The sequence below is a fragment of the Girardinichthys multiradiatus genome, chromosome 7 (genome assembly GCF_021462225.1).
Source record: "Girardinichthys multiradiatus isolate DD_20200921_A chromosome 7, DD_fGirMul_XY1, whole genome shotgun sequence".
Classification (NCBI taxonomy): domain Eukaryota; kingdom Metazoa; phylum Chordata; class Actinopteri; order Cyprinodontiformes; family Goodeidae; genus Girardinichthys; species Girardinichthys multiradiatus.
Window position 1 is genome coordinate 25,315,507 of NC_061800.1, and position 12,175 is coordinate 25,327,681.

Below are 12,175 nucleotides of genomic sequence, written 5' to 3' on the forward strand. Positions count from 1 at the left end.
CAGCGCCTGAGGTGTGATGGGGGTGTCCAGGAGGTCCTCCTTCTCTTTAGTGGAAAGCGTGTTGAGATTCAGCCACCTGGCTCTCTCCTGCCGAACCATGAGCCCCATGGTTCTGCCCAGAGCCTGGATTGCCACTTTATGGAGGTGAAGACTGTGATCCGTTATGATGCACACCTCCTCCCATAACGCAGAGTCAGGTGAGGCGGTCATCTGCTCCTCGAGTTCCGCCTGATAAGCCATCAGCAGAGACGAAGCGTTCAGAGCACGGACTGAGAGCGCCGCAGCCCCGTAGGACTTATCCGTCAGGCTGGACTGAAAACGGTCCGCTCTTGAGGGGAGGGCAGGAGCTCCCGCTGACATGGAGGTCTTCGGGTGTAGGTGCGCTGCCACCGCCAGCCCTACTGGAGGCATCTGGCGGAGACCGCACTTTTCCATCCGGTTACAATCCACCACCGAACTGCCAGCCACCCGGTGCTTCTCCTTAAAGGGCTTGTTGCGCCAGGAGACAGCCAGTTCTTCCAGTAGCTCCGGGAAAAACGGCAGGAGTTGTCTGCCTGTTTTCCGTGCTTTTGGCAGCTTCTATCCGTGGAAACGGGAGTGGACTACCTCCGCTTGAACCTCGGGCCACTGGATGTTTAACTTTGCAGCAGCGCGTTTGCACATGTCGTGAAGGTCAAAATCCAGTTCATCCGTATCATGACCGGGTCGGCCCGCGCCCGAGGAAGTGGGTTTTGCAACCCATCCTGAGGGAGGGGGAGATGGGTCATAATCCTCATCGCTGTCCGAGAAGGGAATCTCCGACTCCAGGTCAGAGAGTTCAACGTCTCCCGCCATCCGGAGATCTAGTGAACCAGACGCGGGGCCGTGCTCGGACATTTCAGGTGGCAGAGGGTCCACGGCGTCGAGGATTTCTCCCCGACTTTGTCCGGCTACTGCATCGGTGGTCAGAGAAACCACTTGGTCGGCTGGTTCCTGTTCGGATGCTGTCGAAGCCAACACTGAGTCGTTGCTGGACAATGTCGACTGACGGGCCAGATGGCGACGGAGCACCTTGAGGGAGAACCGGCTACAGTGAGAGCACTCCTCCCCGGTCTCAAAGGCTGCTTGTGCGTGTTTCAGACCAAGACACACCACACAACCCAAGTGGGTATCCCAGCTTGAAATTTTATTGACACACGGCAGGTTCGGGCCTGTGTGCTCTCCTCAGCTTTTGTGGAAGATTTGGCAGTCTCCATGTTTAAAGGAGATTCGGCTATGAGGCTACAAAGAAAAACTAGCTGGTGACAGCTAAGCTAAGGTTGGGGAGAGCGTTGCGGCTTCCCTATGGGTAACTTTAACAGCGGGAGCATTGCTACTCTGTAACGGCCAACCGTAGCAGGTAAGTTGGCCACCTTTTTTTTTTTTTTTTTTTTGGTGAGTATTTCTACTCTTCCTGTAGTATTTCTAGCGAGGGAATAGCTACTCTCCGCAATACTGGTGGACAAACCCAGAGCAAAGCGTCCGGCGACCGAGCTTGCGCACGTGTCTATGGACAGTTTAGCTAGGCTCCAAAGAGAGGCCGTATCTAATGGAGAGCTAGTTGGAACTTCTGCTCGTTGCGAGAAGAGGTTTTTGAATGTTTGTGAATAAACTATCAGTGCAGCGACAGCCCTATAAATAGGGGGAGGGAACCTGCCCTCTCTGACACTGACAGGCTTATTTCCAGCCAATCCTGGCTGGCGTAATGCAATAGGAGCTTCTGATGAGGTCACGCCGAGGGTGTTCCCAATGTGAGACACAAAACGAATGCTTCTGAAAGGGAACTACAAATGTCATCACTACAATGGAACAGGTTGTGGCAGCATCATCCCAAAGGGGATGCTTTTCTTCAGCAAGGACTGAAAACCTGGTCAGAGTTGATGAGAAGATGGACTCAAGCCTATTCTGCAAAGAATTAACAAGGAAAGAAATCAGTTTCCAGATATACAAAGCTTGACCAGACATCCCCAAAAGCAATGGAGCTGTAATTGCAGTGAAAAGTGGTTCTACAAAGTATTTACTCAACAGGGATGTATACAAAGCATGCCATGTTTTTTCTGTTTTTTGTTCACAAAAAGAAAACCATGAATCTTGTTTGTCTTCTTCTTTACAACTATGCACTACTTTGTGTTGATACCTATATCACATAAAATCCCCCCAAAATAAATTGAAGTTTTAGTTTGTACTTTAACAAAATGTGGAAACATTTGAGGCAAGTAAATTCTTTGGGAATCCACTCTGTGTGACTTCGCTACCTCTAAAAAGATGTATGTTCCAATTATTGAGTATGGTTTCCAGTAGCAGTGGATGAGAGCTTTGGTAAGTCTGGGTGGACGCAGATCTTTTGCTGCCTCCTGAACTTCTCGATTCCAGTACCTTCAAAAAAGCAGAAAGAAGAATGAAAAATACCTCCTGAGGTCTGCTCAGGTCTGTGTTTATTATGTATGAGCAAATGTGTTCTTATTTTTAGTTTCATTTTCGGAAACATGCTGCAGAATTTACAGGTATTTAATTTAATCCATAGCTTTTGTTGTTTTAAGAGTTAATCCACAATTCAATTTTCCTCTTAACCCATAAAATATTCCACTTTTCTGCTTCATTTCCACACAAGCCTAAAGAGTAATTGATACGTCCCATGTAGGGATGTCATCTAACAACGCATGAATTATACACTATGTAGGTGTAGATGATGATCAGATATGGACAAACACCAGACCTGTGATTGAGAAGGCGCCGCAGCATTCCTAACAATAAGGACACTGAGGAAGAACCAGCTGCTTGATGAAAAGCTGCTGTCTTTCTGCCGATGCTTTATTGAGATTGTATTAAGGTTCTCAATGTCAACAAGAAACACGAACCAATTCCCAGGAGATCAAAAAGGGGCCCTAAGGGTTATCTCTACTGCACAAAAGAAAAAAAAGAGAAAAACATTGGTTGCCCTCTGCCAATCATAGATGAACTAAAATAGCAGATCCATCCCACCAAGGTTCATCAAGTGTTTGAACCCCCAAAGTTATTCAATGACCTTCGCCCCACTTAACTCTGTCTAAACTATCTAAATCACTCTGCGAGTAACTATCTATATAAACATGTGGACAAATTACAAATCTATTACAATCAGTGGCAACACTAACAATAATATTTTCATTTCCAATTAATGTTTTTAAAGGATCATGTATTCTCATGTAGTCTCTTAATAAAAAAATCTGGAACATGGCTGCCTATAGTTAAATTTGTATATATTGAGCTCTATCTCTAAACAGCAAGGTAAAACTAGGATTGAATTGGAATTGAGTTGAACCTGTTTATATGACTGGACTGAACTGACTATATAGTGTATTTCTGGAAATAAACCTACATAATCTAGAGGTGTTTGGATTTTGATTTTCTTCTGTGTGTATTTTGAGGATATCCTTGTCATGTTCAGTTCATTTTTCTGTGTTCAGGATCGTTAGTATGTGTCTTCCTATTAGTTTATTCCTCTGTATTCAGGTTCGTTATTAATTAATTAATTTAGTCTGTGTTGTTTTCTGTTACAGATCTGTTTTTCCCCCAAGGTTTCTTTGTATCTCTGTTCAGCTCCTTTCAAGTTAATTAGTCCCCCTCCCTCAGCTCCCGGCTTTCACTCTGCCTCAACTGTTCCACATTTCCTCTGATAACTCACACCTGCAGTCTATGCCATTCTTCACTTGTCCCTCATTATGGGTATGTTCCAATTCAGGGGCTGGATCCTTCGAAAGCGTTCGTCACAGCACGGCGACAAAGGCTGTCCCAATTCACGAGTCCTTCTGAGACTCCTTTAAATGCTGCCAACAAAATGTGTCCTTCTTTTGCCCGATTTGAAGGATGGGTCGTGAGTATCCTTCACGGTCCATCTTTCCAATGATTCATTGGGGGTCGAAGCGGATTGGTCAAGCAGGGGCAGCAATGGCAGACCACAGCAGCAAAAGCTGTGAGTAAATTGTGAAAAATTACACTTTCGGTGACACAAATGAACTTTTACAATATTTTTAATGCAGGAATAACTGTTGACGTGAAATATCTGCTAGATTTATCAAGACATCGCTTAATTTCAAACGTGCTCCGACGTGTTCGGAGTTTTCCGCTCCCACCGTAGTAACAACCGGCTTACATTGCCAGCCTTCCCCGCAGTGAGGCAAGCTAAACTTGGATATGACCTGACTCCCGGCACTAAGCTCCCGCTGGCAGTCATCACAGTGAACGTTAACCACAAGTGATTTCTGACAGTTAATGTTAGTATTACTTTAATTTATTGCGTCATTTGTTACTGAAAATCGATTTGACATTACAGGTGATATTAAGGTTAAACTGAATAAATTGACAGTTTTATGTGATCTTACTGTATCGCTGGAGAGTGTGATTGAGAATAAATAAGCTTTTCAAGATTCATTTTTGATGAAGAAATTTGCTATATGTGTTTTTAAAAGTTTATTTATAATTCAGTTAGCATTATAATTTCTGATTCCAGGCACAGCTGAAAAGGAATACACTTTCAAATGTAAGTAAATGTCAGTAAAGAAGTTAAAAGTTTAAAAGTGCTTGTTTAAGGCATTTGCATAGCAATATTTTAATATGTTCTGCAAAAAAAGGCTATTTCTGCATTGATATGGGGTTTTTTCGGTGTTTTCTTTTTTTTAGAGACAAAGGAGCAGACGGTCGAGTTTATCAAGCTTAGGGGTGAGAACAACCTCTTTACTGGAGCTAAAAACTCGAGGTACAATAACAACTATCATGAATTGCTTAGATAGTCGAATTAGAACAAAACCAGAGGATGAAACAGACTCAGCACACAGGATAAGACGGTAAATGAGGTTTATTTCTACTGTAGACTTTGTTTAAGGAATCTTGAGTTGGAGTTGTCCAGAAGCCAGAGGAGGAGGAGGTAAACCCAGGAATCCAAGGAGAGAAAGAGAGAGAGTACTGGTGATGAGAATATTTACAGTGCAGACCTTAGGAGGGAGTATTACCAGATGTTGGCAGGCAGGTAGGCAGATAGGCTGGTTGACAGGCAGACAGGCAGGCAGACGGATAGGCAGACAGACAGGAGTCCACATAACTGAGGTTATGTTCCAGCAAAGGTCTGTATCAGCAGCTACCTTAAGAAGCCCATGAGCTCATTAGGAGAAGGCGTTGCAGCTGCAGACAATGAGCAGCCAGAACCAACCAGAAGGGGAGGAGCAGAGATCCTACAGTACCCTCCCCTCAACAATTGCCTCCAGGCAATCCAGAACGCTTTTCAGGATGGCGTTTGTAAAAGGACGTGATGAGAGCAGGGTCCAGGATGTGAGAACGGGGAACCCAGGTTCTCTCTTCAGGTCCATATCCTGCCCAATCCACAAGATATTGAAAACCACGCCCCCTACGCCGAACATCCAGGATACGATTGACTGTATATGCAGGGTGGTCATCAATGAGTCGAGCAGGGGGAGGGGGCTTGGTGGGAGGACTCAGGGGGTTTTCCGAGACTGGCTTGATCTGGGAAACATGGAAAGTAGGGTGAATGTGCATGGAAGATGGTAGTTTGAGTCTCACCGCAGATGGGTTGATGATCCTCTCGATGAGAAAAGGGCCAATGAAACGTGGGGCCAACTTTCTAGAAGTATCTTTTCATTTAATATTCCTGGTGGAAAGCCAGACTCTCTGATTGATGCGGTAGACAGGTGCAGCAGAACGGTGACGGTTAGCGAACCTCTTATTTTGTTCCAGGGTGCGTAGGAGGGTCCTCCTGGTCTGTTGCCAGATCCTATGACACCTGGAAACATAATGCTGAACAGAGGGGACCAGGATGTCAGATTCAACACTGGGAAACAGCGGGGGTAGATAGCCCAGTGAAGCCTCAAAGGGGGACAAACCAGTAGCAGAGGAAGTATGTGTGTTGTGAGCATATTCGATCCATGTGAGATGTTTGCACCAAGAAGAGGGGTTGTCATTTATTACGCACTTCAAGGCGACTTCAAGTTCCTGGTTGCACCTTTCTGTCTGTCCATTAGATTGGGGGTGGTATCCAGACGAAAGACTTACGGAGGCACCAAGAGCTTTGCAAAACTCCTTCCAAACTTGCGAGATGAACTGCGGGCCTCGGTCAGAAACAATGTCCAAAGGCATGCCATGGATGCGGAAAACGTGGAGAACAAGGAGTTGGGCAGTCTCCAATGCAGACGGAAACTTGGGTAAAGGAACAAAATGGGCTGTTTTATAGAATCTGTCAACAACAGTAAGGATGACTGTGTTACCGTCAGATGGCGGGAGACCAGTGATGAAATCAACGGAAATGTGGGACCAGGGGCGGCTAGGGGTGGGCAGAGGTTGAAGAAGACCAGCAGGGGGTTGATTAGTGTTCTTGTTTCGAGCACATGTGGGACAAGCTGCAACAAAATCTTTAATGTCGAGGTTCATAGTCGGCCACCAGAAATACCTTTTAGTAAATGTGATCATACGAGTCACCCCAGGATGACAAGTCAATTTATTGTTGTGCACCCAATCCAGAACTTTATTGACGACAGAGTTGGGAACAAACAGCTTGCCCACTGGGCCAGTACCTGGATCAGGTTCGGACCTATGTGCCTCCCTGATGTCCTTTTCAATGGCCCAGGTGAGGGCGCCGACAATACAAGAATCCGGTAGGATGGAAGCTACTTGGCCCTGGTTTATCCTTATGGATGAGGTGTTGGAACAGAGGCCTTCCACAACACCTCCAGTCCTAATTGCCTCCATCCCTGAGGACACTCCAGGGCCAAGCGGAGCGGTGGGCAACCAGACGGAGAAGGAAGACAGTGAGCCAGCAGGAAGGGGTCAGAAAAGAAAGAGGGACAGAGATGAGATGATGGAGTTGATCAGGGAGGACATGAGGATACAGAGAGAACCAGAAGAGAGGAGGGCACAGAGAATGGATGGACTGTTTTCCAAAGAATGGCACCAAAATAAGGTGCTACATAATAAATAAATACGTTTTGTTCAGATAGATTCTTATAGTTTTAAGTTGTTCTAATAAATTTCGAAATTGTTTTGGTTACCAATGTATTTTATTTCCATTTGACCTAACAATACATCAACTTCATTTAAATTTCTAAACACAAAGTTTATTTTGAAAATTACAAATAGCATTTTAAACATAATATGGAAAAAAGAACATTCAAACAGATCAAGATTACAAGACACAAAAGGCATAAAATAAAACTATGTACAAGTATTTACAATGGTGACAGCAGGATCAACCTGAGTGACTGGTTCCTGGAACACCTCTTCAACACGACAAAAAGGCTGATTTTTTTTCTGAACAGAAAGTCTGTGGCGATATGGCTAAATCTCTTGGAAGGACAGAAAGATGGATGGGATGCTGCAACTGAGACCTGTGGTTTGTCTTTTATGGATGGTGAGCAAAGTGTCACACAGATGGTCTGCAGATGTTTGTGATGCCTCTCTTCGCTGTCCACGGCATCGTCCATCAATGGGTTTAAAGGGCTGGCTGAATTGACAGCTGCCACATCACTAAGATGTAATCGGAAATATGCAGAATTAGAAGATGGTGCTCACAAAATATTACAATAAGTTATACCCCTCAAACATTTATCACATCTATAATATTATAATATTATTATGCAGGCAAGTATAATATTATAGATGTGAAATTAATCACATCTATAATATTATACTTGCCTGCAGACAGTACTTATGTTCTGGTGGTACCTCCTCCAGGGCAGACACCTCAGCTGAAAGCTGATCCCGTCAGGGAGCACCACTGACTGCCTCAGTCCCAACCTCACCCTCATCCTCTTCCACAGCCTCCTCTGGGTCATCCTCCAAAGCCATTACATCCCCAGCACCAAGGCAGATGTTGTAGAGGATGGTGCATGCTGTTATGACCTGAAAACAATTTAAAAGAGGATGCATATGTGTGTATGTGTGTATGTGTAAATATTATATATAATGTATATATAAAATGGATCTAGGTCATAACTTACATGAGGTACAAAGGTGTGGTACACCTCCAGCGCTTGCAGGAAGATGGCCCTGAATCTGGTCTTCATCATTCCAAAAACACGCTCTATTGTAGAGCGTGCCCTGGAATGATGGCTGTTAAAGCGCTGGGCTCCAACACCTTGTATTGTCCTCTTGTAGGGAGTAATTAGGGGGAGTGGATGTTGGAGGCATGGGTACCCTCCATTAGGAAGGATAAAATGGATGAAGTAAAGGGGTCTAGTTTAGATAAGGGTAGAATGGAGATGGAAAAACACATTATTTTTAAGTCATCCTTCTGGATATTTTAAGTGATCAAAGCAAGTAGATACTAACACACCGAAAACACTGCAGTATTATATAATTATCTAAGACCAGCCAGAGGGGATCAAATACTTCTAATTCCCACTCCATCTTAAAATTGAAAGTTGTTTGTGTGTATATATATATATATATAAATATATATATATATATATATATATAAATATATATATATATATATATATATATATATATATATATATATATATATATATTCGTTTATATTTCTACAAAATATACGGCATACATTAGCCATAAAATTGCTCTCTAGTCGGTTTTTGGCTAGAAGCTTCCAGATAAATCAAACCACTTTTTTTACCTGAACATGATTATCTCTCAGCCGGAGAAAATGGAGATCACTGCGACGATGATACAACTGCAGGAGTTCCTCAAAAATTAAAAATTAAACCACCAGACGTTCGTGCTCCAATGTACAGTAATAAGTTCTCCTCGCAGCTATGGTTGCTAGGCGGCAGCTGTTACGCTGAGCTGAAGACGGGAACAGCTGGTAAAGGCTAGACAGTCCCAATTCGCAGCCGCTCACTTCTAGCCTCAGTGGTTTTAGTGGTCTGCGTGGACCAGGTCTTTCGAAGGATCCAGCCCCTGAATTGGGACACACCCAATATAAATACTCATCAGTTCTCATTGTTCCTCGCTGGATCCTTCCGTTGTTCCTGCTCTGCATTTCATTGCCATGCCGGTGACCTTTCTGTTTCACTGTCAGTTTTTCTGCCCATGCTCCATGTTCTGTTCTCTTTGTGTCATGCTGCAGGTTTTTGCCTTTAATTTTAAACCCCTTTTATCATTATTCTGCTCCCGAGTTCCCTTCTGCACTTTGGTCCAGCTCAAATAACTACAATCCTGGTAATAAACTGGATCTGGTTGTTTTGTCAAGTACCTTGAGACAATATTTGTTGTGTATCAACATTATACTAATAAAACTGAACTGAATTGAAAACTGAAAAAGAGAATGTAGGCCTGAATAGCAGAACCTAATTGCAATTCTAAAGCAACCAGCTCAGATGGGATAAGCTTATTGAAGGGTCACATACCCCTGATTTCACAGAATAAACACTAAAGTGATTTTTTGGAGTACATTCCACTTCACATTTTACCACATTACAACCACAAAGTTGAAGGTATTCTATTTAAAATTTATGTAAACACTGTTTTAGCTCAATCCACCATTCCATTCATCTTGACCAGATTCTCTTTCCTTGTTGCAGAAAGACATTAACACAGCATGATGCTTCCACCACCATGTTTCACTGTAGGGATGGTGTGTTCGGGGTAATGTGAAGTGAAAGTTTTGGAAAAAAGTTCATTTTTGTCCTTACTTTTTTGAAAATAAAATTCAAAACCAGAACTCCTTTCTCTATTTCCAATAAAATAAACTGAAGTTTATAGTTGTATGATCACAGAATGTACAAAGTTAAAAGGGTAGGTAGAAATAAAAACAGAAAGACACGTCAATCTGTGCATACTCTTTGAGTATTGTTCCAATGGAACAAATCGGCCTTAAAGCCAACCTCTAAAGTCAAACAGCTCTTTGGCTGATACAAGAGTTAGTATGATAGGAGTAGGAGAGAAGCTTACCCCCATGTACAAGTTTGAAAGGTACCGTCTAAATATAAGTGGGCTCGTCTCCAAGCACTATGATCCCTCTGAGGCCCCCCTTCCTCACAGAAAGCAGCCTCTGTCATATGTGGAAGATGTCCAGGTTTAACTTAAGGTGCTGGGCAGTTGACTGTGTTTTGCTATAACACTTTGACTTTCTCAGTGGAAAAGAAAGTTTATTTCTGTTGATCACTGAGAGAGTAAACCATCTTTTCTATTAACAGCTATCAGGAAAATTTGAAGTGAAGCTCATAAAACCATTAAATCGCATTGGCCTCCAGATGAGCATCTGGGATCTAAATCTGATATAGTAATTAGTTACTTTTGTGTGGGTTATTAAACCAGAACACACACACAGGGAGTTTCAGGAACAGGTGTGTATTGAAGGTTTAGGCTATTTTGCAAAGAAATATGGGACAGTCTGCATTCGAGTGCTGTATTGTAGAAACAGAGAACAGAGGCGGGTTTCTTGGCTTTTGACATTGATTTTAGTTTGTGTTAATTTCCTTTAGTTTTTATTATATTAAAGATGTATTCTATATGATGTATTCAAGCTTCTAATTCCAACAGCTCTACAGCCCAGATGAAAAAACCTGAATGCTTTTACTTAACAAAAGTCAGCGTGTTACCACTGTAGTTCCTCTCCAAGTCGCTCAGATGCATCCTCTGGGAGAACTTTGTACATGTCATCTTCTTCCAGCCTTCTCTTGTACCCAGCTCTGAATAAGGGGTTCAGCCAGCTAAGGTTTAAACATATGTCAGCATGTTCAGTAGCTACCAACATTAAGTGAATTTAATTGACTAGTTAGATTGTTCGTTTAACAATCTAACTAGTCAATTAAATATGTAAAGTTTTTAGACAGAATTGTTATCGCAATACTCATAAATAATGGTGACCAAGCAGTGTAAGTTCACAAACATTTCCTTAAACATATGTGGCAGGTGGTTAGCCAGACAACACATAGAGAGTATCTTCCCATCAATTAACAAAAGAGTAATATAAATGGCAAAGTAATCAACTAAAGATTTTATGGTGGGAGGAAATTTCATATAATAATCTGTCCATCAAACTAAAGATCCTTCCATCGCTGGGTAAAGTCTAAATCACATTTTTTTATCATTATTGTGGCAGGATTTTTCTTTACAATTCTTTAACAGTAAGAAAGTTTTTGGCAGTAGAAATTATTTTATTAGTTCACTGTAAAGTGGTGCACTTTGCAGATCAGTTAAAATTCATAAGTTAGTTAAGTAAGTGGGTTTGTTTATATTTTGTTAGATTTAGGTGTAGTAAATGACATAAAGACCTACAGCTAAAATCCAACTGTTATGAGGATAGGGGTTGTGATAGTGTGTCAAAAATGAAAGGATTTAACTGTAGTATGTTCTTCAGATCCATTCATAAAGATGATTAAAATCAATATTTCAACAGTAGCAGTTGAGATAAACTTTTTACAAAAACAAAAATCAATCAGATAATATAATGCGATGTAGGATTATTTTTTTTACAATTGACAATTTAAGACTTCTAACATTTAAAATTGCATCTCTTATATAAAGTAATGTTATTAACAAAAATCGAGTTAGGCCAATAGGACTTAGGTTTTTCTCCTGAAAGGAAAAATTGTTATTGTTTTAATGCTATAAAGCAGCCCTTTCTCCCTAATGTGATGCTCAGCTATCTGTTATCACATCAAGCAAAGGCTCTCTTCACCGTCCACTGACAAAGCACATTGTCAGTGGGAGAGAGTAGTTATTCTTACCAGAAGAAAATCTTGGACAGAAGATTAGCTGTGGCTGACGGATTATCCTCCTTCTCCTTTTCCAGAGGTTCCATTACCCCAACAGTAAAAGCAACCCCTGTAGGCTGCTTCTGCAGGCGATGTCCCAGAGAGACCTAAAGAGGTGAAAACCCAGCGAGAACACCTGTTATAAACTCCTCTATGTGTCACAATCGGCCCTGGTGACATTTAGAGCAGGATTACCGCAGGAGATTGGCAGCCGCTGTCCCGGTGCGGCCGCACACTGTGCGAAGCGCTGCGAGGCCCCGCCCACCACAAGAGGATAGGCTGGTACAAACCTCCGTCTTTCCCCAGGTTTAGCATCTAGTCCAACACATTACTGGTTACAGTTACACTAGTTACACATTACTAGGTAAAAACTACTTTTTTAAAATAAAAATAAAAACTACCACTTTAAACCCCGGGACCCAGTCGGGCATATCATTTGTAAGCTGCCTGGGTTA

At 42.3% G+C, this 12,175-nt stretch overlaps 1 protein-coding gene across 1 annotated transcript in view; it reads right to left on the reverse strand.

Moving 5' to 3' along the window:
* LOC124871171 (ATP-binding cassette sub-family C member 4-like) overlaps positions 1–11,903 on the reverse strand; it is a 92,361-nt gene extending 80,458 nt beyond the window's left edge. Inside the window, exons 1-3 of the mRNA XM_047370252.1 lie at positions 11,694–11,903; positions 10,563–10,673; positions 2,274–2,394 (exon numbers count right to left, since the gene is read on the reverse strand). Of these exons, the coding sequence (XP_047226208.1) occupies positions 2,274–2,394; positions 10,563–10,673; positions 11,694–11,767 (306 nt within the window). The 5' untranslated portion in view covers positions 11,768–11,903. The remainder of the gene's footprint in view (positions 1–2,273; positions 2,395–10,562; positions 10,674–11,693) is intronic.
* Positions 11,904–12,175: the final 272 nt, after the last annotated feature.